Here is a 27809-nt window from a genome sequence, read left to right as displayed (position 1 = left end):
GGAGAAATACATCTCAGACTGACAGCAATTGCTCAGACAGCAATAAAAAACACTCAGCTCTAGCAAGATTCCAGAGTGAAGGCACTGAGAATCAATGGAGGTATCAGGGGGTTATGAAATCCCATCAGATGGCAGATGTATGTAATGTGGAATTAGTCTCTGACCCAGCACATTATTAGCAGAGAGTGTCTCTGCTCCCGTGAGCTCTGAGGCTCTCAAAAGGAGGCTTTTTTTCTCCCCTCTCAGTGAGCCTCCAGCACTCCCCATGCACCTTTTGAGACTAATCCACAGTGACATCCTACATTATAAGATTAAGCTGGAGCCTTCAGACCCTGCACTTTGCAGGTTGATATTTTCCCTTGTAGTAAATCTTAGCTATCACTCCAGCCTGTCATCTGGTAAGGATATCAGTGCCACTTCTTTGACACCTCCTGATTGAACACATATGGGATGAAGGTGTCACTTCAGAAAGGGAGGGAAGCAATGAGGCAGCAGTAGTGTTTGGGGGACTGGCTTCGCTCCTTCCTCCCTGGGATGGCAGAGCTCTTTTGTAAAATAGACAGGAGCTCCGTGTGTCCAAGTGCAGGAAGGAAGAGCGCTCTTGGTACTCCAAATGTGAAGTTTATTAGAAACTGCCTCCTTTAAGTCTAGAGAGAGCATAAAAGGAGCAATGGCTTCTGAATAACAAGTAAGTTTAAGGGGTAAGTTCAAGCTGAACAGAATGACAGGTAAGCTAACTCAGTTTCAAAAATCTGCTTTGAAAAAGGAAAGAGCCCTGAATCATTTTCTTGATGTTTCTCCATAGATAATATATTTTCAAGGGTCTCTCTTTACCTGTCAGTACCTTTTCCTGTCTTCTCCCAGTTCATCACTCACAGCAGGTGTTAGGATCCCTGCCTCTCCTCCTGGGTTGAACCTTTCCTTTCCCAAAGGAGGGGGTAGAAACAGAAGATAATAATCAGCAACCAGCAGCCAACAGTGAATAACAATCTTGTGCAGAGGGCTTTTTCAGTTCAGCTGCTGCTGACAACACTTCGTAGACTGTCTTAAATGGTCTGGCTCTAAACAGCAGGAGTCACTGCTATAGCAATTTATGAAGATATTCCTCTATCTGGTTATGTTTTTGCAGTTCATGGAGGTTGTACACTCAGAAATACCACTGTCATCTGGGTAAGGCAGATGCACACACTGGTGTTTGTGCCAAATCAGCCTGAGCACACAATGGGAAGTTGATGCCAGGTTTGTTCTGGCTGGCAGTAGGCAGGTGGTACCTGCTCTGACATAGGGCTTGTGGATGGAAAGATGACACTACAACTTACTGCTTTGAATTTATCTTAATGAGCAGAGGGCTTGGCAGCCCCTGGCCTAGGGTGGTTTGGAGGTGGTACTCCTACGGCGTCAGTCGCAGTGTGTGTTGTGCAGGCTGTTTGCCTGTAACAGGCTATGTATCTCCTGTGACTGCCTCATTTCAGAGCAGTGCTCCTAGGTTAAGCAGCAGGGACTTTTGATTCCATCTGTGTGCAGACCCTCCTCCCTTTTGCAACTGAAAGTGTCTAGAAATCCCCCCAAAGGTGTCTGAAAAGCCTTTTTCTGGATTTGCCAGGCTCCAGTTTTCAACAAGATCAAACAAGGTCATAGACAGTCCAAGGCACCACTCCTACTTTTAGTTCTTGCAGCTCTTCTTGCTCTCAGATATCTTATGAGAGCCTGAATCACACACCTCTCAGCTCTTTCTAGCTGAATCTATCAGGGTGGCAGAGCTTTATGCATTCCCCATGTTGGGAGCTGGGCCAGGACACACCACAGAGGTACAAATGGGAAAGGCTCAGATGGAAATCTCTTCATTTAAGCTAAATAAATAATCAGTATATCCAGTTCTTGTCTTTGCCCCTTAGATAAAGGCTTTCCTAGGCTCATCCTGAGTCCTTACTCCATTATGAACTGAGGCATGGTAAGATCTGTACTGAAATGTGTTTGACATAAGCTCAGGTCTAGTGTATGTGACCTTGTAGTCACACAGGTCCAGAAACGCTTCACTATGCCCTCAGAAACAACCAAGAAATAAACTTCCCATTCTTCCTGAATGGGAAAACAGCTCAAAATGTGTGAATAAAAAGTGGTCACAGCCACCTCCAGGTGGGTGAGTGGAGAACTGCAACACTTGTGCCCACTGGGTTTTCAAAGCCATGACAGGCTTTGCAGCCTGCTGTATGCACTGTAGCTGGAAATGGAGAGGCTGCAGATTGTGCCCTTCTCTACCACCTACTCAAACCCAGAAACCGCCCATTGTAGGAGATTCTGACTTGCCCACTCATTGGTGCCCTCCTTCAAAGGGAAGGGGTGTCCATGGCAGTTGCTAGAAAAAAAGAGTTGAAGGGGAAGAACCACAGAGTTACTTTTCCTTAATAGTGCAACCAGGCCAAAAAAGTTGTAGTTGCTGGGCTTCAGCGGTGGTTAAGAACTGTTGAAGGTGGATACAAGTACAATGCTGGTCTCCAAGCCTGGTCTGAAGCCCAACAAATCGATGCAAAAGAAGAACTGCCAGTGACTTCAATAGGATTTTACACCCAGAAGCAATATGGGATAGTCCATATGGATATTTTTTCAGGTAGGTGCACTGTGGTAAGCTTCACTCGGTCTAAAACTTCACATCCATCCAAAGAAAGTGTCACACAGAGCATCAGAAGCTGTATACCATGTGTTTTAATAAACTTTATAACCAGCAGAAAAATAGTTTTGGATGTGTTTGTTCTCCTCCCCCCTAAAAAAAAAGAAAAAGAAAAGGCAAGTCCAACCCAAAACAATGCCAACCCCAAAACAGAAGGATCAAAACAGACACGAAATACGGAGATGGACACAAAGGTTTTTGGCCAAATAAATGGTGTTGGTACAAACATAAGGCAGTGACCAATAAAATGCTTATTGTCTCCATCAGTTTATCGATTTGTATAGATATATATGTGTACATACACAGATACATATATATCTATACACGTAAATCTTTTGTGGGATGATATCATACATCTGTAAGACAACAAAGTAAAAGGGTGACTGTGGGGAAGGAGTAAAGAAGAAAAGAGATGCATTGTTTTAGTCAGTGTAAGGACAATGCTCGGTTTCCTCGCAACATACCATTACTTCTCCTATCAAGACATCCATGGTTATTCTGTGTCCTTGGTCCATGGATGAGCCATGAGCTTGTAATCGAAGCGATCCACTTCTATGCTCTGTGTATGAGCAATACCTCAGAAATATACGAAGCATTCATTCCCCTGGTTAATTCCCATGCTTTTCCATGTTTTGTAATTTAAAATTGGTTAGTATTCCACTTTGCATTTTTCCCCCCACGTTTCTTGCATTTGCTGCTATGCATGCCTCCACAACAGGGTGGAGCAATCCTGATAAGCAATATGCCATGGGCATGTGCTGTTATCACAATGTGATTGGATGGAGGAATTCATTGTACAATGGATTCCATGCTACTTCGACCTCACACTCAGTCTGCGGAGTCAAGTCATGCTGTAACCTCAGCTGTTCTGCATTGGATGGGTCTGTGGGTCACGTCTTAATCCAAAAACAAAGAAAGGAAAGAAAAAATATTTTTATTTCCTTTTTATCTTCCATAGAAACCTACCAACACAAGAAGAGTAGGCAACACTGTTCTCTGCTAGGTCTCTGCTTCACTTTTAGGCAAATGAGTCCTGCATTCAAAAAAAAAAAAGAAAACATTTTTCCTCCTGTTGTTATATTGCTCTTTCAGAGAACCAGCCACTGTCCATGCTTTCTCAGATCTCAGTGCCATGCTCAACAAGCAAGCAAAGCACAAGCTCATGCTGGCTGCAAAGTTCAGGTCACCAAGAAGGTATTAAGAGAACAGCTCAGTTTGCCAGCTTCTTGTAAACACCATATTGCAAAGAAGGCAAAGGCAAAATACCCTTCTCCACACCTCCCCTGGTTCCTTTTCTTTTCCTTTCTCTTCTTCCTTTCTCCTTTTTTCTTTTCTTTTCTTTTCTTTTCTTTTCTTTTCTTTTCTTTTCTTTTCTTTTCTTTTCTTTTCTTTTCTTTTCTTTTCTTTTCTTTTCTTTTCTTTTCTTTTCTTTTCTTTTCTTTTCTTTTCTTTTCTTTTCTTTTCTTTTCTTCTTCTCTTCCTTTCACAAGGTTTCACAAGGTTTAGAGAAGCAGGACTTGTGCATCACAAATACAGCAACTATCTCAATCTCAGCCAGCTTCCCACCCTACTGTAACGCACAAGCCCATCTTAGCCTGTACCTGCCCCCAGAAGGTGTTTATATGTCTCTGGATCTTTTTGGAAAACCATGCAGTCTGATCTGCGGTGGAGTTCTGCAGTGCAAGTGCTGGGTGGCTGGTTGTCCCTCTTTCCTGAGGCTCATAAGTGATTGTTTTTGGACAGATAGGCAATAAGAGCCACAGCCACTCCAACATAGATGCCAGTTCCAATTGTGATGGACAGCACAGCAAGGAAGAGTGCTCGCCGGGAGCTGGAGCTTGCGTGGTGGAAGTCTCCCTTGGCTACAGCTTTGTTTGTCTGCAAGATAAACAACAGCAACAATGCAACAAATTTATTTGTTTCATCTGGAAATGAAGGTAAGATACTCTTTTCTTGGCTGAAACATGCTCTGGGATATGTCAGCAAACTGATTGGAAATCAGCTACTTTTTTTAGTTGAATTAGATTATATGTGCAATTAAGATGATGACAGTACCAAAGGCATTTCAAGCAGTATTTTTAAGTGCCTTTAAGCTTAAACATATTGTAGGATTTAATACTATGTGTCACGTTGATTGATTCCTGAGATGGCTCAGCCTTTCCTGGAAAAGTGGGCAGATGGGCCGTGAGCCAAGGATCTGCTTGCAAGACTGATCCAAAGCTCTGGTAATGGCATCATACCTTCTACGTAGCTTTGAGTACCCAAGTAGGTGTCTTGAAATCAACCTGTTCAGCTGGAGTTCCCAAAGTTACATGCCAGGCATTTAGGCTTGAGCACAATAAACCTCAGGTTGTTAATACAGGTGAAATAATGAACATAGAATACAGAACTGAGCTGATTTGGAACTGTGGTGATCCCATGGTCACACTGACTTCAACTGGATGGCCCCTGCAGAAAGCTACATCTGGAGTTTCAGGTGTATTCAAATCTTGGTTCTTCTAACATTCTATTTCCAAGCATTCTCAAGAATAAGACCCAATACAAAAGCAAAATCCCTGCTCAAAGCAGGCAATTGAAAACCAGAACTGATCTACTCATTGACAAGGCTGCCTGGCACTTTCTCAGTGGTTTTCAATCTCACAGCATGATGAAAGGAGGATGTCTTTTTATGGGCTGTGGTGTGATATCGACAGAGTTATTCAGTGGCAGTAGCAGATCTGTTACCTACAAGAAAGGTCTTTTAAAAGCATATGAGCTCCTTAAGGTCTGAGACAGTCTTTGTTCCCTTGTTACAATGAGTGAGGAATTCTTAATGGTTTAATTGTGTTTCTCCAAAAATGATCATTTTGCTGGGACACTTTCTGCTTCATTGTCATCTAAGTTTTTGGGCAGTTTTTGCTCTATTTTTATCTTTTTTTTTTTACTATTTTGCTACTCAGAGCGATTTACGGCAGCCAAATGACAAGCTTCCAAGATGACAAAAAGGCTTCTGGCCTTTCTGTCAATGACTTTATCAGGACTGTCTCTTCTCATTCATCAACCTAATTTTTTAAGTATAATGTCTTACAAATGTTCCAGGAAGAAACAATGTCAAACAATACATATTAAAAGAAAATGGGACCAGGCTGTAAGCAGGAGGAAAATGACCGTTTCCAAACAACAGCATATAAACAACTCTCAGGTTTACACTTAGCATTATGTCCTTCAGTTCAGATGGGGAAGACATCCTATCCACTTTGCAAAGGCAAGTCCCTCACCAGGATGACCAACGATTTCAACAGTATCTCGCCTGGGACCTTCAGAGACTCAAAAGCAGAAGCCTTTCTGGAAAAAGGACTGGTGCTTTAAGGATCATGCACACATTTACTAAGGTTGCTTGAAAGTCTTGATAATGGAAGCATAGAAAACTTTACAAAGAGTTGGTCATTCAGCTCTCCTCAAAGACTTTTTCCAAGCACTTACTATTCATCAGGGAGTTAATAACAGCCTTGAACAGAGAGGCTCCTATTCACTGGAGTTAGGTTGGATCTGTCAGGTACAAAGGCAAATTCACAGCACTGAAGGTATTTGTGCCTTTGGATAAACAGAGGTAAACAGTTTCAGCATCCCCAAAATGGAAGAAAAGTTTGAGAATGTTGGAATGTTTCAATCTGACATTTCTGAAGTGTCACATTATATTACGGAAAATTCTATAATGTTTTGGACAGAGCTCTTTTGAAAGAAACTTTGTACAGCTTTCAGCAAGCTTTTTTTTTTCTTTTTTTTTTTTTTCCCATTTAAAAATAGACCAAAACTCAAAGGCAAAAGAAACCATTAGCCAAAATGTCAAGTAATCTGAAAACCTGACACTATGTCTTGAATGGATTCAATTAAATAAGTTGTGTCTACCAAAAAATGACATGCAAAGCAACCCAGAGGGATTCAGAAGGCTGATTTGTTGGGCGCTAATAGCCTTTTTTCTGATAGAATCTTCAACATAGAGAAAAATCAGCTCAGAAAGAACAGGATTTTTTTGTATTGGTAAGCTCTTTGAGGACGGTCCTGACCTTTGTGAAAGGATAGCACCTGTGCTGAAAAATTCACCTCCTTGCTAAAATTTTCATTCCAGCTAAAACCAGATGTCTTGCATTAACTATGTGTTGCCATAGAGTTTCTGAGTTTTACAGCTCCTGTCATTGTGAAATAGTTTGATTTTGCTTGGGAACAGGCCCACACTCCCACAGAAACTTTAATTTCCAATAAATTACCTATTGCTAGTGAATTTTTCTTTTAATCTAATGCAAATCTTGTGGTTTAGTAAAATCAAAACCCCTCTAAATGCAATTCTGAGTGTAGAGAGCATTAGTAAGAGTACATGGGAAGGATAATTGTACGTTCCTCCTTTAGTCCATTCATAAAGATTTCCATTGAGGTGGAGAAATCACCAACATGTAAACCACCCTCCATTAGTGTAAGACCAGTCTGAGAGATACTTATGACTAAGAATATTCTTTGTTGTTATTCTAATTACTAAAATACCCCCCTCCCCAGTGTCCCTATATGCACATTATAGCTTTTCTGCAGTTCTGGAAAACAGTTACTACACAAAATGCAATTGTGGCCAATTTTGTTAGGGTAGTATCTCACAACTAATAGGCAATTTTCTTGAATTTAAAACAAACAAACAAAAAAAAAAAAACCCAAAACTACCCCCCAAAAACAAAACAAGGACCTTTGGTATCTCTGTGTACTTTGAGAAAGTCCCTTAGTAGTAGTAGCCATCCAATGGCTTATGGCCTAGCCCATTTGATGCCTAAAGTAAAGAAACAACACTGCATTTGGGAGTATTCATGCCCAGGATGGCCATGCTCTAGAAAACACCATATTGGATTGGCTGATGTGTCAATGGTACAGAGACAATGTTCTTCCAGCCATTATTACCCAGTCTGGAAATGAATTTCTGGGAGCTCCTCTTGGCAGAGCCAGCTTTCATCTCACTGAAGCAGATGATAAAATATTTGCTTTCATTTTTTCTTTCCCCTGAAAATCATGGCCCCAGCTATTAGTATTACCCAGCTGAATACTTAGCTGGCATTACCTGGCTCATCGTGCTTGACTGTGGAGGGTAATATAATAGAATTATAGAATGGCTTGGGTTAGAAGGAACTTCAAAGATTATCTAGCTTCAACCCCTATACCATGGGCAGGGCTGCCACCCAACCGATCAGGCTGCCCAGGAACCCATCCAACCTGGCCCTCAGCATCTCCAGGGACGGGGCACCCACAGCTTCTTGGACAGCCTGAGCCAGTACCTCACCACCCTCTCTCTGTAAAACTTCCCTCTGACATGTAATCTAAGTCTCTGCTCTAGTTTAAAACCATTCACCCTCTATTACTATCTACCACTATCTATCTACATGCATAAAAAGTTGATTTCCCTCCTGTTTATAATCTCCTTTTAAATATGTCAAAGACAGGCGCAATAACGAAGATCCAAATGCCCTATTAACAAAGGCTTTGATTCACTAAATCATATTCAAGATAAATGCCTTGATTTAAGTAGTAAGATCTGCAAAACAGCTATTCTAATGTGCTTAAAAGTGGGTGCAGAAATAAGCACTTTTCCTAATCAGAATTATATCATCTGTGGAGTTTTATGGCATTTTCTCACTTCCTTGGCAAGATTGTGTCTGACAGCCAGATGATTGATGAACCAATTTAATGCAGTCTTTGGTCAGCAGTGGGACCAACAGGTTTGATAAACAGAGCATGGGATGAGTGCAAGAGACAGGATGAGATATGAGTGGGGAAAAATTCATCACATCAACACCAGGCTCCCTCACTGCACAGCCAGAAAATGACATACTTTTCTTGCAAAAGGTTTATATCCCTGGACTAACCTTGGCTCTTGGTTTGTGGATGTCCAGATATGACTGCTGACCTGCCAGCTATGGACATAGGCTGCCATAAAGAGCAAGATGCTCCAAAACTGAAAACAGGGCCTAGAGTCAGCATTGACCCTCAATCAATCCTGCCTCCTGTAGGCTTTGGAAGTAAGTTGGGAAAAGGGCAGGGGTGGGAAATGGGGGCTTGGAGAAGGTACAGAGACTTGGAAGTGTTTTCTTTCTTTGTTTCACTAGCAAAATGAATATCCTGTTTAGAAACACTTTCAAGGAACTTCCCTGGAGTTCCCACTTGAGCTTCTGCAAAACATACTCATCATGTTTCTGGGCTGCATGTTTTATGGACTGAGGGAAAACAGATACTGTACCTCTACAGATGCAAGGCCAAAACACTCTGCTGCATCCCACAGTGACTCATATATCATACTCACAAAACACCTCGTCATAAATTGTACCTGGAGACAAGAAACCCATTGATCACGTTTATTAATCCTGTTTCATCTCCCTGAGGCTGGAGAGCAGGACTAGCCCTATGTGGTAGGAGAGGGAATCCTGACATATTTGATCAGGTGGCAGGAGGATTTATTTTCATTTTGTAGGGCGAAATATCCAGCAGGGAACGGGGATGTGCAGGTTACACACAGTTGCTGGCCAGATCAAAAGTCTTACTTCAAGTGCTGTGCAAATATATGCCTCAAAACAAGGAGTGACTCATACAGAAGCTGCTTCTGTTTTCCTCTCCTCTCCTCTATTTCTAGGAAGGACCCTGGTCATTATTTTTGACTTGTCCAACCTGTACTTCTAATCTTACATTTCTGGGCAACAATATCTCCCATCTCCTGATTTACACCACTTACTTTCTCTGAGGGCATGAAAAGGATTCCAAGACCTTTACTAAAGATACAGATGGGAAAAGGATGAAGTCAATGTTTGTCTTTGGACCACGACTGCCAGACAGTAGCAAAAATGCATGGGGCTGGCAGGCATCAGGCACATGGGCTGGAACATGGCAGAAGAGTTTTCATGCTTGAGAAGAGCTCTCTCACAACAAGTGGAGTGTTCAAGTCCTTTAAGACAGCTCCACAGGCAGATACAGTGGTCCAAGTAAATGACAGATGGTCCTCCACTCTGTCAAGTATTTGCAACTTCCTTTATAACTACAGTAACACAGAAACTTGAGCTCAGTAGAAACTGAAGGACTCTTCTAGAGATTTCTGTCATTTCTGCTGGGAAGCTGGCAGAGGAAATGGACATGAGTCTCACAGGGCCATTCCCTGCCTGGAACTTGCTGTGGAAACTGTGGGGAGCAGGTGTCACCTGAAATGCAGGCACTCCTAAACAGACACACAAAGCTCCCAGACTCATTGCTGAACTTCATTTCTGTTGATGGTGAAGTTTTTTTTTCCTCTTCAAAGACAGGTGCCCAGCCTAGGCTGATGTAGCCTTTTGACAGCAGTGCTCAAAACCAATTGCTGGATCATCTCCAGGAAATTCCAGTCCATGCTCCAGTGTTGATAGGTAGAGATTAGATACCTTGGGATTAATAGTTTTCCTTCAGAGAGGGATCAGCTCTCTTATAAACACTACCTTGAACATTTAGAAGATGGAAAATGTCAGATCTTGACTGTAGCCTGCTCTCACTGTTTGATAGCACCAAGATCCAGTTGGAATAGCTTATAAGGATGATGTTATATGCGAGATGATGATGAGATACCATGAGTGGTTGGGGAGTGATGACTAAAGGATGATAAAGGGATGTCAACAGCACTTTCTTGACATCTGGAGATGGGATAAATTGGTATAAGCAGCAGCTGCTGCTGCTTTGCTCAGAGCTCTGCAAGATGTCCCAAGTGCTCATAGTGACAAAACAAAAGCTGGTATGAAAACTCATCCTTTGAGGATTTCTTTCTATCATGAATCCTCCTCATTCTAGTAAACAGGTTTGTGCCTTCAGTTACCATAGCATAGCACTGTGTGATGTAAGTGCATCACCGTGTGCATTCGCTGTTTTCCTCTGAATTACTAACTCCTTCCTTACCATGACTGCACAGCAAGGCAACAGAACACATGCTGGAAGCAGGAGCAGCTGCCTGTGCAAAGGCAGCAAGAAAGAGTATGATGAACACCTTATGTCTGGAGGAGTCTCTTGTATTGCATTTCAGCTTTGTGTGCAGTTTAACCAAATCTTTCTCCAGTCAGCCCTTTAAGTGGCATTTCTCTTTGGGTGAGCATCATCTTCTTTGCCCTGTAGCAGCATAGGAACTTCCAGTTTGAACAAAAGCCCATCAAGTTCTTGAATGATGGTGGCTGATTGAAAACAAGAGAATTGTGCGAAGGGATTTTTACTACCACTTAATTGACTGATGCTGTTTTCACAGGAGGGGAAGTATTGGGAACAACGTTTATTCCTGGAAGCTTAAGGAAGGCTCGGCTAAAGGTGAGAATGGGAAAAAGGAGGTGTAAATGAAGACTAAGACAAGTTTGCCTCTTATGTGTATCAACTTTCGTAACATCTGGGTTTGAGCCATTAGATCATTTTGGTATCAGTATTTTTCTCTGGAGTTTGAAAATATGACGTAGGCCAGAACATGATTCAGCCCCCGGCTGGTGCTGCCTGTGGCGTCTGATTGTATATTCAAGTGCACATAAAACTATAAATGTCCGAGTGAGATTTCGACACTTGGAAAAACAAGAGAATAATAATGAGAACAGCAGGCGTAAAAGGCCTGAATGAGCAGAACGCGGAGAGATGTTTTTAGACTAGCTCCCCAGCAACAGCAGTTCATTTGATTGCACTTGAGAGGATGAGATAGTGATATGAGGGCAATTTTGTTTTCCTAGCAGATACAGGAATTTGAAACCTTATGGCAAAGAAGATGATCTTCCCCCATCCACTTTGTCTCTAGCCCCCAAGTAGTCTTTGCCATTCTGTAATGAAAGAGGAGAAGAAAAACTGAGGGAGGAGAGCTCCCATGGGTTTGGTCCTGGAGGTTGGACACCCCTACTCAGGTACCACTCATGTTTATCGGCCAATTAGTAGTGACAAATTCAATCCTAAATGGTGACTGTGGATCTCAGACATCACTCTGAGATGAGGATGGCATATGGCTTCACACCAAGCCAGGTGCCTAAAAGTCTCACATGAAGTGATGGCACCAATCCTCAGCTACAAGGTGAGAGCTCCTATTTGGGATCAATTTGCTTTGCCTTGGGGTTTGTTTGGTGTAACCTGTCTGTGTTTCATTCCCTTCTGTCTGCCTCTAGTCCCCGTCCTCACTGCTGATGGGATGAAAAGCATGTCAGAGGGTACATCTGCTGTAGTGGCCCTGTCTCTCTTCGCCAACATAGGTCACACAGCAGAAGAAAGGGTAGAAGATGCTGCCCAGTGCTGCCAGAGAGGATCCTAGCCCTTGTTCTCCCACCTCCCACCCCAAGAGAAGACAAGAAATGGGGCAATTGGTCTGGAAGGGGGATTCTGCCTTGGGCATCATGATCCACATTTCATGGTAGGAGACAAGAACAGAAAAGAGGGAGCACATTTACTCATCTTAATGAGGTGGTACTTCAGCCACATTCAGACAGTCACCAGAGAGCAAATGATGAAGACCACATATCTCATGTGACAAGACTCTTTCTCCACCTGTGCATTTCTTCTACTTCCCTGAAATCTACAACAAACACAGTGGTGGGAATAAAACCTCACAACTGTATTTCTTCTTTCATCGGTTCTTAGTTTTCTTCCAATCTTGATGCTCTTTCCCTTCCTCTCTTGGAGGGGCAATATACATGAAGCAATTGGCTTTAGCAGACAGATGTGACTGATGTAGAGAGAGAACTCAGCTGCTCCAAGATGGACTAGGTAGAGTGGAATATGAGGAAAGTATTTGAGAAGGATACTCTTAGAGAAAGCTCTTCTTGGGTTTTCAAGTATTTAAAAATCTTATAGGCAAGAAAGGTCACAGCTGTGTGTGGTTTAACATGCCATCTCTTCCTGAAGTATGTCTGCAAAAACAGGGAAAGTGAGGCAGGAAGGAAAAAGTGCTGTGATTCTGCAACAAAAAGCAGAAGCTGCAGTAAACCCAGGCTCATGAAAGGTATCCTGATGCCACTTGAAGTTCTTTTACTTTAACATCAACCAGAAAGAAATCTAACAAAATTACAAAGGCTTGAGAGTGTCTACACAGAGTACTCACTGGTTTTAATGTATTGCTTTAAGAGAAAAATCAGTTTAGACTGCTAGAGCTTTCTCTATCAGCCAGCTCTGCAATAAGTTAATGTTCAGAGTATGAATGAGGCAATGAGGCTGTTCCTCCCCATTAAGGACTTGATGTTTGAAAAGAGGCAAGGAGCTTTGTTTAGGAGCTCACAGAGGAAAACTACTCTAAATTAATTTGGGGTGCAACATTAGGAAAGTGCAACTGGCACGGCTGGAAATGCTGAATGTCCCCCCATGCCTGGAACACCAGCCATCTTTTCTGTCCAGGTGGCTTCTCTGGTGGAAGAGAGCTGTTCTGTATGAGGAACGGGCTTATCTCTGTGCTTATCTTAACACTGAATGGACCTCATCAACAGACTGGGCATTAGGAAAACATTCTCCTCACATTTACAGTGAGGGTGGTTAGATGCTAGAAAAGGCTTGCTAGAGAGGTGGTTGATGGCCCATGGCTGTCAGTGTTCAAGAGGCATTTGGATAATTTTCTCATTAATGTGTTTAAACTTTAGGTTAGCCCTGAGGTCATCAGGCAGTTGGACTTGATCTTTGTAAGTAGCTTCCAATTGAACTATGCCATTCCATTCCATGTTCTTTACTCTTCTCTCCCCTACAAGAGCTCTGCAACTCTACTTACCTTACAGCACAAGTTGCTAATGGATTGAAAAGTTATCAGTGAGGGCCGATGGACAGATGTACAGACAGTCAGACAAAGACCGCAAAAATAAATACAACTTGCAGGTTTCACTATTGGTTCTATCTTTATGTCTCTATCTTTCCAGCAAATAGATGCCCAACCTTAACTTGCTATTGATTACACCAGGAATTCCCTTGCACATGACAGAGTTATAAGATGGCTAAATGGACATAAATTCAGTTCCTGTAAACTGCTGATGGCCCACTTTCCTAAGGACAAGTAGGAAGTGCCAAAAACAACCCTATAGAGCCCAGCAGCACATGTTAGGGGAAAAAAGCCAGACCCAAACTTCAGTCCCTTCTCCTTCTGTACTCCAGTGTTGGGTCCCTCTCTGCAAGAAAGATATTGAGGCCCTGAGAATCTGGTATATCATTTTTGTTGAGCATAAAGGATTCTGCCATCTCCATATACTGCTGCATCTGACACTGAAGATGTGAAAATGTATTTAATTTTCCTTTTGAACTCGGCAGCAAACTGTTCTCTTTCAAGGGACAGTTTCAAAGAAGATATTTTATTAGAACTTGTATTTCTGAGTTCATCACTGAAATTGTAGCAATTGATGTACTGTGAATATTATTTGGGAACAACATCGTGAAAGCAATACAGAAGCATGTGGTGCCATTTGTTTATGGCAGATTCTTGTGTTGGGTGGACACTTGGTTTGACCCAGAATTTTCATTTATTCTCTGAAGGGCTCAGCACTGCAGGTTTATAATGCAGGGTGGCATGCTGAGCCATCAGGCTAGTATTCTGCTCCTGTATCTTTTTAACTAAAGAGCATTGATTTTGTTGACATAAAAACTACATATATTTAGGGTCAGAGCTCAAGGCAACACATCTTAATCAAAATCTGTTTACTCTTGCTTAAAGTATTTAGAAAGCACTGTGAACTACTGGATTCCTTAAGCTTTCCACTGTGATCTCTGTTACTACTTCTATCAGGAGGTTCTGAGCTAGTAACCAGTATAGGATAATTAATAATTCTGGAACTACTCAAACTGAATTTAAGACTAACAGGAGATACAGGCAAAGGATTCAGAATGAAACGTGGCATTCCTTTCTGATGGAGGGGAGAAAACAGTACCCAAAAATATGCTGAATACAAATGTGTGAATTAAAAATATATATTTGTAAGAATTAACTCAAGCATTTGATGTGGGTGATTTTGAAATATTTTGCTTTGCTTTTCAGCTTTTTTATATATAAATATAAATATATACATTAACTAAACCTTTCAGATGAAAATTTTCTTTCTGATTAGAAAAAGGGATTTGGATTGTTTCACCTGAAAACGTGTTGACATGGGATAATCCAACCTTCTCCAAATCTGCTTTGAAAACTTTCTGAGATTAAAAATCTCTCAAAACAACTGTTTTCTGAAATGAACACACACACACACTCTCATATATCTTAACTCTCATATGTAACTTATACACACTCTCATATGTAATCTTAACAAGTCAACAAAACAATTTTCCTTTGGCTTTAACATTTGTTATTACACATTCAGTTTTGAATTCCTTTCAATAACTAACGTGTTGCTGCTTCAGAAACTTGACTCTTTTTGAGTCCTACCCTTATCAGGGCCAAGATGGTCTCAAGTGAACAAACACCTGTGGAGCAGTGACCATACTAGAAGAGATGGCCTGGACCTAGGGGATATTTTGTGACTGCTCCTGGATGTAGACCTGAAGTTGCCTCTGACACCTTGGAGAACACCTAGAAGGGGGATAGTGGGGATATTATCCATGGCTAGGTAGCTCATATTGTGGAGGAGACCTAGGAACTGCACTAGGTAGTGTAATCACTGCAGCACAAAGGAGTCATTCTCTGCCCTTCATGCTTAGCCCCCAAAACCACCCTTGGATAGAGAAAAACAAACAAAAAAAAAAAAAAACCAAGAAAAAAATAGGCTTAAAGAGAGGCATCCTACCCGCACACCCACCAGTATCTACTAATGCCAGCAACACTTCTGCACTGAGGAATCTGGAGAGCATGCTCATCTCTTGACTCAGCTCCACACTTATTAGAGGAGGACTCAACAAGATCTCATTTTTCACTAAGGAGAAAGTTCATCAGCTGCCCTGAAACAACTCATTTGTATTTGTCACTGGTGCTGTTGGCATGGAAATAGAAGGCCTAACCTTGTATTAAGCTGTCAACACCCTGAAATGACTGCTCCATCTTTCCCATGACTCAGCGTCTGTAAGACAAGAACTCCATGTTCTCCAGCAACAACACTGCAGCATGGTCGTGCCAATAGATTCTAGCTCCTAATCTCTGGTGTGCAAAAGACTTCCCTCCTACAATGCGGTATCCCATGCATACAATCCTGTGCATCAGTGGTACAGAGGGTTGTGGGTGTGAGACCTCACCCCCTGTAGCTTGTTTCTGCTCCTCACGTTGGTCTCTGTTCCTGGTTCACCCTTTCTTTCTTCTGCCCCTTGCTGCTGCTAAGAAGTGAGTCTTCTAAAAGCTTTTGCCAAATCTGTCTGGCTGCTGGCATCACACAAAGACCAGCAAGACCCTGCACCCACGGTGCCTTAAGCAAAAGACTGACGATAACTGTGGGACCTCTGTGAGTCTTGCAGCACAGAGCTGCTGATTTTCCTCTCTGTGATGGCAAAAACATCCTGCTAATGCACCTTGCTTGTGTCTGAGCCAGCTCTTTTGCCTGCGCTCAGGAGGAAAGCAAACAGGCTTAAGACGTACCTCAAGGATTCTCTAGCTTTGGTACTCTTCTCTTCCTCCAGCATCTTACTAAGTCCTGCAATAACCAACTTATAATAATGTTTTATTGCTGCAGATATGCTCCCCGAATCTTCTCTTGTTGCACTAAAGAAGGAACAGTGCTGCAGCAGTTCTTACACTGGTGTATACAGACCATTATCATTTTGATTCATGGGGGCCCCCAGACAGAAGATGCTGAAAGGAAGAGGCCATCCCAAAGGTCTGCTCCCCCTTTAACAACCTGCTTCACTGGAGTAGAGCTCTTCCTCAGTGGAAACCATCAGCACACAAACAGGAGCCATGATTGTCTAACAGGGAGAGCCCAGATTGCTAATAACGATCTCTTTTAGAGGCTCTGAGGGGTCATGAACAACCTGGCAAAGTTTTTTAATATCAAATTATTCCAGGGTGTACAAACAAGAAGGTGAAGTCTGCTTCCCTTCCCTTTCCCTTTCCTTCTATCTATTGCATGCACATGGTAATACCTCACTGCCTGCCATTTAATTGGTATCACTGCATCTCCTTGAAGGAATGAAATATGAAAGACAAGCCAGAAGAATGACCACTGCCTGCACCGTGCCCTTGGCAGCAGGAGGGCAATGCATCTGCACATACACCCCTGTCTGCATGTCCTGTGCCTTGCAGGCCTGTCGCAGAGAGGCAGGGACTGCACTGACAAATGGCAGCAGGACACAACTCATATGCCCCCAATGATAAAAGCCTCGGCAGGATGCGAGCTGACAAGGGGATTTGCTCTGTGAAATGCAGGGCTCAGAAGTCAGAGCAGACTCCCTTTGATGTGAGAGGATTTTACACCTTGCTCTCCAACCCCTTCCCTTTAAGGTAATGGGAGCAGCGTGCAACTCTGGGCGTCTGGCAGGATGAGAGACACTGTGGAGAAGCAAGCCCCCTTCACATGTCCATCAGACTACACGTGCATCACTTACCATGAATGCACTCATGCCAGGGTTTTCCCAAGAGGAAAGATGAGGAACAACAGACCCAGCTCATTTGCACAGCAGCAGTTTTACAGGGAAGGGTTTGGGGGATGTCCAGAGGTGGTAGCAAGTGAGCAGGGTCAAGGTGCAGAGATATAAACCGGGTGAATGCTTGCACATAAAGCACAAGGCAGTAGCTATAGCAAGGCTGTGATGGTCAGGCACAGACCAGTCCTGATCTGATCTCTCTGTTGTGTTTATCCATCAGAGGACTTCAGCAGTAAGGCATTCACATGGAGAGGGATTTGATAATTAATCATTTCAGAACTCGCTCTCTCCCCTCTCCTACCCTCTCCACTTCTCCCTCCCTCTCTTTCTTTCATCTCTTTGCACCACCAGGCTAATACATGTTTCACGATTGAAATACAACCTTTGTGAAAATATTCCAGTAAAATATTCATGAACAACCATTTTCATTATTTGATCAGTGCTAAATGACTTCACAGTCATTATGCAGCCAGAGGTCTAAAGGACTGCTGCCTTCTGCTCCCTCTGTACCTCTCTCACTTTTTCTATGCTGTACATCCTCAGAGACAGTTTCATGCATTTTTTCTTATCATTCCCCAGGTATTAGCTGTGACCTGTAGATCACCTAGCACAATGGGGATCCTTGTCCTGGGCAAGTGCTGGTGGCGGTGAGAAAAGTACAGACGGCACAAGAAGCATCCTAGTGACACCAAGTTAATCGCCCACACTTTTTTCCTCCCTTAGAAAACAGCACGGGGCTGGGCTCCGAGCCTTCCTGGAACATGATACCAATGTTATTACAAGATGCTGTCTGAGCCATTATTCCCTTTCATTTCAGATACAAGGTTCTCACAGAGGCAAGGATGCTAACAGCAAAAACACCCTGAGCAGAGGTTAATGTATATTTCATTTTTGCTTCCATTTCTTTCTCCCACTACAGAAAAGCTGCCTGTTGACTGAGGAAAGATTTCTTTCCAGTACAGCCGTGGGTACAGCCCTTGTTCAGTGAAGTTAGCTCATGGCTCTTCAGTCAAACAGCAGCAGCATAAGCAAAACTTTGAAAGATAGCAAATACAGGGCACAGCTCCATCCCTCCTGATGGGAGTGGGTGCTGCATGACTTCGTCCCAAACTCTTTCAGTAAATGTCTCTGTGACATTTCAAACCTCCAGCTGAGACAGATTTAGATGTGCTCTGTGTAGTCTGCATGCTGGAGGGCGAAAAGGACTAGAGTGAAGTTTCCACCTACAGCAACCCTTTCAGGGGATGTGTGCAGTGACATCCACAGGCTGCTACTGGGCAGAAAGAGGAACTCCTAGTGTCAATAGACGTGATGGGGAGAAAGTGGAGTGTCAGAAAATGGCAGATCTAGAAGCCAGAAGGCCTCCTGACAGCCCCAGTAGGTGGTACAGAACAGCTGCAACTGTTGGAAATGTTGGCAGCCTTGGATAGCAGGACAAATGGCAAGTGGTGTGCACACTACTAGAAGCCCTTGACCTATGTTGGACTCCAGAGTGGGCCGGATGTAGGCCCTGCCTTTCTACAGTGCTTGCTGCACAACTGCAGGCTGAGATCTCCCTCCCAAAATTCAGCATTGGGTAACATGGCAAGGAGCCCTGGGCTAGTGAAGGAGGATACTGTGGAGGTTGTGTGTGAGGTTTGAACCAGCTGGGACACAAACAGACATGGTACCATGCAAAGACAAACATGTCAGGACTGAGAATGGGAGAAGTGGTATCACTAGGCTGGAACCAGTCCCTTTTCAATGAGCTCTCTTACAGGGAGGAGGAGGAGTTCTACTATCTTATTATTTGCACGCACGCGGCTTAGAGCAAGACTGATTTACATCAGCCTTCTTGTTGTCTCCCTGCCCTTCATGCAGCAGCGCCTGACATCCCTGTGAGGTTGTGGTCCTATACACAAGCTGAATGGAGGGTTGTGAATTTACATCACCATCCCATGGCCTTTGAGGGGCAATTGCTCTTTGATACTCGACAGCACCTGGGCTTGTGAGGTCTTTTCCACATGGGGTCCTGCCTTTTCCCCAAGGTAGCATCTTCAGTTCTGGCTTTTCTGTGCTCTATCCAGATTAAACAGCTGGGACATTCCAGCAGTTAGAGTAACTGTGAATGAGCTCCCTAGAGAAGCCCATCGTGTCTGAATTTCTTTGTAGAATGGTGCACACTTTAGGGCCAGATCTGTGTATTTCTCCCAGCTTCAGTCCTGGAAAATCACTATTTAATCCAGCTGGGGCCAGCAGAGCATACAAAGGAAACAATAATCCTCTTGAAGCTGTCTGTGTCTGACTTGCTACAGTCCATGATTGTATGCTGATGAGTAGAATACCCTTGATCTTCAGCTTTAATGCTAATTCCTTCCCTCATCATTTCAACTGTTCCTTTCTAACACTGGATTTCCTACTTCAGCAACAGGAGGGGAAGTCTGGCTAATTCAATTATAGATGAGAGTGGGGCTCATCCTCAGTTTCCTCCTCACTATTAAAGAACTTCCCTTTACTGGTAAAAGGGGCGATGTGAAGCTTGTTGTTATCACAACTGGATGTCAGCATCGTCATGTCACATTCACCTAGGGATAGCATTTCTCATGCATAACATTTATCTTTGTTTCCATTAACATTTCTATTGTGATTTACTGTTGTGTTTGGAATTTCCAATAAAAATTCTGAGCAACAACACTCAAGCCTTCAGCCTGGAAAGGAACTGCTCATGGAAGGGGAGAAGATTGTTACAGGCCAGGTATATCCTGTTTTCTTAAGGCCCATCCTAGAAAGCCACACACCTTCTGATGGTGCTTCACATCTTTGGAAAATGAGTGGGCAGAGGCAGTGTGAGTTGTTATATACACAACAGCGCACACCAGGACCACGCAAAGAAAGATGTGCTGTGAAGGGCAGCACATCAGCTGCCAGATGAAGACCATAACTCAGACAGCATAGACCTAGGCAAGTCTCAGTCACAAGTATGTTTCCACTCAGACCTGGTGAGCACTTCATCTGTGGGGTGCAGGAGGATGTTGTGGGATGTGGAGCTGGTATTGCCTAGGACAGAAAGCAAGGTAGGGTGTTGCCTAAAGCAAAGCACAAAAGGTGAAATGCAACTTGAGTATATGCCACAAGGTCCTATTAACACTTAAAAATTGGGTGGATTTATAAAAGGAATGCAATGGCAAGAGAACACTGGATATCAACGTTACTGAAATTGCTGAAATCCATATAAACAAAGGTATGAAGTTTTGTGTAACACCGTAGGTGACAACTGTGACATTTATGGCCCTGGGTCCCCACTGCCATCCCTGTCCCTATTGCACAGATACTCTGCAGAACTAAGAGAGTCTATTTCTTTGGAGCACTTCCTATCAATAGCCATCAACTTAATTTTGCTACAAGAAAGCCAAGAAAGAGCTTATGTCTGGAATTCCACAGACAGTCATGTCACACTTGGAAGCAAGCTACACATGGGGGTTCTCTACATCCCACACCCCAGGGAGGTGTAAAACATGGTTTCTTAGGGATCCAAATGCAGGAGACCCACTAGTACATCCAGCATAGCTTAAGAGCAGATGGAAGGTGAACCAGGTTAGTGAGATGATTATAGATGCTAATTTTCAAACAACATGCACTGAAGTTTGCTAGTCTTGACCTTGAATAAAACATCCATATTCACTTTCTGCATCAGTGCTAGTCTATGTGCTTCTAATGCAATTTGAATGAAGAAAGCTGTACCCCCTCAGTGCTGCCATCCTAAACCTGAGCAGCAAACATTTTCCACAGTGGATGATGGGAATGATTTGGAAAAAAATCCCAGCTGCACAATAATTCTGTAAAGCATTCTGAACAGCCAAAATACTAACACATAGCAGTGTTTAACTATATAAATGAGCATTTGCAAAATCATGGCTTGTTTGTGTGTTTTATTAACCAATGGCTACTAGGTCATTTTTTTAAGAAAAGGACTCATGATATCATTTATGGTGAGTGGCTGGAATTTCAGTAATTTATCTCTTCTTCCCCCCCCCCCCCCCCCCAAAATACATGCATTTGCGTAGCTGTGACTTTCAAGTGTGTAAGGCATTTTTAGCCAGTGCTTGGAATAACTGCTTGTCAAGGAGTATTGAAATGAGGCCAGCTACACACTGGAGTAAATTTAGGAACATTCCTAGGTTTGCATCTTAATTAAGGGTCTCAGTTTTCGTACTCACTTGCATTACACTGAAATGAATAATGCATCTAGGGAAAGAAGGAAGAGTATAGATCCCTCTAAAGGCAACGCCTGTCTTGAAATGAGACAGTGAGTGGCAGATATGTCATCAGTGTAAAACCAGTGTCACTCTAAACACTGGGTCATAGCTTTAATAATACCATTGGTCAATAACACATATTGGTTTCCTTTTTGAAGAGGATATAGTTGAGTTGGAACTGTTGCTAAATATTTTCATTGCTCTAATTGCCTTATTAATTCCAGGCAAAGCTTCTTCTGGCTTGTAAAGGGCCAGAACATAATATGTGTTTTTCTTTATGTGCTACAAAAGCAGAGCCCTCTTCTATTAGCAGAAATTCTATTTCTGAAATCAGATGAACAAAGCAATATGGTGGATGGGTGGTAGCTACTGCACTGAATTATGGTTTTAACTGTTTTTAGGTTCAAAACCTGTTACCTTACTGGCATATGAAACTTTCTCTTGCATAGGGATACCTGTCTGACTCTGAAGTAGAGAAGTATGTGACAAAAGAGCACCTTATTCAGGACAGTGTGGATGATCTTTCAGGCTGAGATATCTTTATTGCCTGCCCCCAAGCAGTTCTGAGTTGACCTTTCTCCATGTGCCAAACCTGGATATCACCCCTTGTAAGTAAGGAGATGAAAGGAGAAAAATGGAGATCTTGCTGACAGGCATTCACTACCTTGTTCATTGGTTTGTGCTGTTTACTGTATTCCCCTGGGACAAACAGGGAGTGGAGCTGAGTCCCTAGAAGAAGAGCCACTGAGCAAAAAAAGTCAGTGATGTTCTCTGAACACCAGGCATGCCTTTACACAAGTTATTCAGGTATGCAATTACACCTTCACAAGCAGATAAATAAGATAGCATCAATATTTTCATTTCATATATAGCTGTTTATCTTGGAGTTGAACAGTCTCAGATGCAGAGGCTAGAGGTGGCTGATTTCTTACGCCAGTTAAGATTTTAGTGATGGAGATGGAAAGTGAGAGAGGAGAGGCAGAGAGAGACAAATCAATTTATGAAACATAGCACTGAAGAAGTACACTGTAATGGCAAGAGACTAGGGAAAAAAAAAAGCCTTGCTGCAATTAGGCATGCATAATAAATAACAGGAGAAGGCAAGCAGCCCTCTTCAGCATCCTGTTACTTCTCTGGAATTTGAAATTTATTGTCATTTGTATGCTATATCCAAAAATATCCTACCAGCATCATGCAGTGGGCTGACAAGGCTTTTACCTAGAAAAGCAAAGAGCACTTGGTCAGCTCTGATTTCCATCCTGCCCTACAACAGCCTTCTCCAGCCAGAGGAAATGCCAACGCTGATGGTGTCACACCAGTGCCAGTGGCTGGTGGCACAGGTTGTGCCCTCCACACAAGGAGAGCCGTATGTGCAACTAGGCAAGACTACAGAAAAGCATAAAGATCACACAGGTGAGCTACCCAGTAACTAACAAGGGACTTAGGCACCACAAAACAAGAACAGCAGCCAGAAACCCAATGGTCCGCCCCTGTCATACTTAAAGTCTTCACTAATGTCCCTGGCATTGGAATTTGACTGTCCTTGCTTACAGTTAGAAGTGTCATCCCCTCAGCAATTCCTCTACTGAACTCCCAAAGCTGGGGCACATCCAACACTTGCTTGAATTAATCAGAAGGGGACATTGAGTGTATACAAACCTATACACACTTGGACACACATAATATCCAGTGTAAATAAAATCACTGTAAATCAAATGGAAAAAGAGTTCAAAAGCCACTGGATGGAGTTGAGAGTGGTAATCCTAATTTAGGGGAAGAAGTTGCACTTTTATTGCCACTGTCAGGTGATGTGTCAAGCAGGGGTGGCACTCATGTTTTGCAAATGGGCCTGGACTATCTGCACAGAGCTGCAGCTCTCTTCTCTCTGTTGTTAAGCTTCCTTTGAAACTTCGAGACAGTTTTTTTTTTTTTCCCCACCCACCCACACAGCAAATGACATGCTCCAGGGCTGTTCAGGGAACTTAGCAACACATTTCTGCAGGGAAGCCATCAGCAGCCTGATCTCAGGCACTTCCTGGTGTCTGCACCAGCTCTTCCTTCAGCTTTCCTTTCAAAAACTGCAAAAACATCAACGCTCCTTGGCAGGGGGTCTCGCCTCAAACAACAAGAGCTATCCTTTGCATTAATAGTCAACAACTGCAGTGCATGGAGTAGGTGGAAAGCAGAATCTTGGGTTGCATAGCAGAGTCTTGAGTCCCTTATCCCCACCTTGTGCTAGGGTGGCCCACCTTGCTTCTAGCTGTTGTTCAAGAACAGATGGCAGCAGCAGCTCCTCAGGGCAAGGATAGTTGGTGATGAGGTATAGACAAGGAGAGGATGCAAATGTGTTTAGGCTGCTGCTTTACCTGCACTAGTTTGTCCCAGTCATTGGTGCATGGTGCTACCTCCATTTGCTGTTGGGGCATATGGAGGGTTTCCCATGCTCTTTCCATGTCCACAGGGCAGGCTTCTATGTAAGGAGAAGGGAGGTGGAGAGCCAAACTTCATGGCTCAAAGGGAGCTAGGATTCCCTATGAGTGTAAATGACATTGGCAGCCACATACAGGAGAGGTGCCTATCATGATCGCTGCTAAGGAAAAGAACTAGATGAGTCCTTCAGGGTTGATAGAAAATGTGTGAAGGGTTTGGGGCAGACAGACAGACCTTGAATGTGCACCAACCATTGCCAACTTGCTTCAATCCACAGCTCTCCTCTGATGTCTCTCCACCAGGCTGTGCAGCTGGTGGAGTGGGTGCCTCCCTTTTCCAGGCAGCAGCCACCCCAGGCCTCCTTACAACAAGGATGTGCCATCTGCAGTTGTGACCTGAGGTGGCCCACGTGCAGGACACCTGCAGAAACTTGGATTCACTGCTTCCATTTTATGAACTGGACCAGGTTATGTGCAGGCTGATGTTTTGGCAACCTGGAGTCCAAGTGAGGATTTAATGTAGTGCTCTCATTTCATGTGTCTATCTGAATCCTTGAAAATCTTTCCCCTAACAGTGCCAGGCTTGAAGGCCCTTCTTGGAGGCCACCTCTTCAGAACTGAAAAAGCTAAAGATCACTGCTTGCTCCACCAGCAGTACTGCTACCCCCTCATCAACTCTGAACCAGGAAAAAAAAAATCACAAGCTTACATAACATGAAAAACAAACACAACAAGAGAGGTAGGGCTTCCCTATACTTGACCTCCAGCAACAGGAAACAAAAAATGCTCTAGTAAGTGCAGAAGAGTGGGGCAAGGGCAATGTGCTGCTTCGTCTCAACAGCCCCTTAGCTTTCAAAGACCACTGCTTGGAAGGTTGCTATGGAGCAGAAGCTCTTTAGAGATCTCAGATCCCTTTGTTCGTTTTGTTTGTTTCTTTCTGTGGTGAAGATCTCAGCAGAAATATCAGCCTGGCTAAAATAGACACCGACAGATCTTAAATATTAATAAACATATCTGCCTTCCGTAATTTGAAGTAATGTCCCAGATAGGGGTGCTGTGAGAGCAGCTGTTTTCTTGCAGTGTCTCATTGATGAGGAGAAGCACGTCAAAGGAGGGATGTGCAGAATGCGGAATTTGCAAAAGAGGGCAATGGAAATAGCTGTGACTGTTAGCAGAGCACACAGAGAAAGTCCTCCTGTTGTAAGTGCTAAGTTACATTGGAGGAAATAGTTGTCAGCTGGTGTAGATAAACAGCCCCAGCTGCCTACGAATACACGCCTCAAGGGGGAATTCATCACTGCTTTTTCTTCACCAGTAAACTTGCAAGGCAGGAGCCTAGATTTACAGAAGCAAACAGCAGGGTCTGGCTGGCAATTATTTCTGAAAGTGTTTTATGTTTGTTTGCCTGTACATGAAATTTGATAGAAGAGCACCACTCTCTATGATGATTTTTCTGGGAAAGCATAAAGAAGTGCAAAAAATCAAAAGGAAAATACTTCAGTTCTAATGCTCTACTGCAGTGCTGCTCCAAAGGAGTTGCAGTTTGCTTACAGCTCATCTCCATCTCATCTGAGGACTCACATCCCCATGGGACTGCCTCTCCACTGTGAGGCACCACGGTCTGGGAGCCCTAGGATGCTTCTGCACAGAGTCCTACCAACACTCAAGATAAGAACATAAGCCAGGAGAGCATTTCTGCATGGAGGCATGTAGCCTTTGAGCTGAAAACCTGTGTTTTCCTCTCATTTTGCTTTGCCTGTGGCATTCTCACCAAAGTATTTCTTCCTCCTTGTTGAACTCTGTTCTGCAGGGAGCTAAAAAAGCAACTCAACCACTCTGCTTTTGGACTAGCTGTCAAATCCTTTGTGATGGTTGTAAACATACCAACACAGACTGCTGGTATGAACTGATAACTATTCTTAGTCATTCAGTATGGGTTTACTGAACATGATCAAGCACTTTTCCTCCTGTTTCATTAAAAACAATCTTTCATGATTAGGAAATAGGAGCTTAATACAACAGAGCACCGAATAAGTAAGTGTTAGCCCCTAAATACAGTCTTGAAGTCAGCGACCCTACAAAACCAGTTATCTCACCCTCTAGGGAAGTTGCCAAAATAGTACATCACATGCAGTTCTTGTATGATATCACACCAAGCAATTGTGAGTAAGTTCCAAATGTGCTAGAGCTCTCGTCAGTTTGGCAAGGTTCCCTCCCCCATCAAAAGGATAGAGCTGAAGAAAGAAGTGAAATATAGACTATCCTGGAAAGATGAAGACATTGCCCAAAAGCCAAGGAATCAGACAAAGCCTGGCTGTGTAGCATCACAAAGAACACCCCTCTGATAAAAAGAGCAATTTAGAAGGAGCCACACCAGCAGCCTGACCCGTCTCATCACTCAGAGCACAGAGGATTAAGCAGAAGTAATCTCGTATTATAATGGTAGATTTTCTATATCAGGTTGCAGTCACTCCTACTTTCCTGTGATGTTCCTAAGTTTGAGGGGGCAGTAGTTCTTTAGGAGACACTCTGCTATAAACACACTGTGAGGAGTCAAGCTCTGCTGCAGCAAAGATAATGTGGTTGATTATACTGTTGTCCAAGCAGACTACTGGAAGAAAACCCTGCACTTACATTAAAAGGAAGTAGGTGAAATCTAGACACCTCATGAGTTTTTGTATCATGATGAGTGAAAAATAAAATCTGATTTTTAAATGCACAATTTATAACAAATGGAGAAGAGTCACAAGGGAAGATTGAATCTCCAGGTCTATGAGTTGCTTTTTGATTATCAGGCCCACCTATTTATGAAAAGCACTGTATGTTCAGGACTAAATTCCTACTGCAAGTGAAATTTCGAAGCCTTGAAAGACTTCTCAGGATGGAAAACTGTTCTTTTGCTCAAACTGATGGAGAGTCTACTGGTGGGAGGAGGCAGGCACCAAGTTTTTACTGCAAATTCTACCCTGGTCCTTGAAAAAATGAGGCAGTTTTCAGTCCCATTCACCTGTCCCCAGGGCTCAAAAGAGTGCTGCCATTATGCTTGCTAAGTTGAGTGGCAGCCCCAGTAGGAGAGTGTGCAGTAGGAGACTAAGATTTGTAAATGGTCTAGTTCAGAAAAAGGCTGCAAATGCACTAGTTATCAAGTAGCCAGTAAACTGATTTGAGACAGAGATAGATTGCTTCTGTGTGAAATGAAGCATCAGTATGCTTTTTTTCCTGAGCCATACTGAAATTACAGAGCCCAGCACAGAGGCGTGATAATAGATCAGTTCCAGTGTGTATCAAACTGGCATCAAGAGAGGATTGTAGCAAAACCAATGATAATCTTTTAGAAATCCCAAGCTCTGCCTAGAAACATTGCAAAACCATTCCTGACTGTTCATCTCTACTGTTCTCCCTCCCTGCCAAGGCAACACAATAGAGCATCTCCCTCCCCTTTTCTTCTAGAAAGCTTTTCCTAAGGTCTAACCCAGACCCACTACACTGCAATCTAGGGCTGAGTTCCTTTGACTGCTCTGAAGCAGACATGAAGAATAAGCTTACTCCCTCCTGGTTTTACCTGCCTTTCCACACACTTTGACACCATCCCTCCATTTTTCCCTGGACACCTCTTCTCCAGAGGCTCTCTGCTCTAAGGCAGCGAGGAGTCTTAGCTAGCACAGAGGAGCTGGCAACACTGCCACACTCTGAAAATGCAGGCAACAGCAAGAAGGGAGGGCTGGCACAGGCAGAGATAATAATATGTATTATACTGAATTTTATGTCAGGACCAGAAGGCTCTTTATTAGATGATTTTCTTCTTTACTGCTCCCAACGGAGCAGCAAATGCATATATTAGACTGTAAGCCTCTACAATGCAATCTATGTAAATCACAAATATAAAGCCATGTAACGGTCCCTCATGGTGATCCAACATCAGCATCATCAGCACTGTCAAAGCCAAGGGGGGCCCATTATTGCCTACGCTAG

General features: G+C 43.2%; 1 protein-coding gene and 1 long non-coding RNA gene across 5 annotated transcripts in view; one reads left to right on the top strand and one right to left on the bottom strand.

Annotated features, from left to right (window-relative positions):
• Window positions 1-2685: 2685 nt before the first annotated feature.
• The window catches only part of SYNDIG1 (synapse differentiation inducing 1), a 65161-nt gene continuing 40037 nt past the window's right edge, over window positions 2686-27809 (bottom strand). For all 3 annotated transcript variants that reach the window (XM_040698213.2, XM_015283540.4, XM_046939533.1), the window contains exon 4: window positions 2686-4546. In XM_040698213.2, the coding sequence (XP_040554147.1) occupies window positions 4388-4546 (159 nt within the window). In that variant the 3' untranslated portion in view covers window positions 2686-4387. The remainder of the gene's footprint in view (window positions 4547-27809) is intronic.
• LOC121110394 lies at window positions 4545-14870 on the top strand. 2 transcript variants are annotated; one of them, XR_005858796.2, is made up of 3 exons: window positions 4545-4605; window positions 8575-8700; window positions 10929-14870. It is a non-coding gene; the product is annotated as an uncharacterized LOC121110394 (long non-coding RNA). The 2 variants fall into 2 exon arrangements; XR_005858795.1 differs by lacking the exon at window positions 4545-4605 and having other exon boundaries at window positions 4663-8700; window positions 10929-10987; window positions 11395-14870.

The sequence above is a fragment of the Gallus gallus genome, chromosome 3 (assembly GCF_016699485.2).
Source record: "Gallus gallus isolate bGalGal1 chromosome 3, bGalGal1.mat.broiler.GRCg7b, whole genome shotgun sequence".
NCBI lineage: Eukaryota > Metazoa > Chordata > Aves > Galliformes > Phasianidae > Gallus > Gallus gallus.
This window is presented reverse-complemented; position numbering and strand designations above follow the sequence as displayed.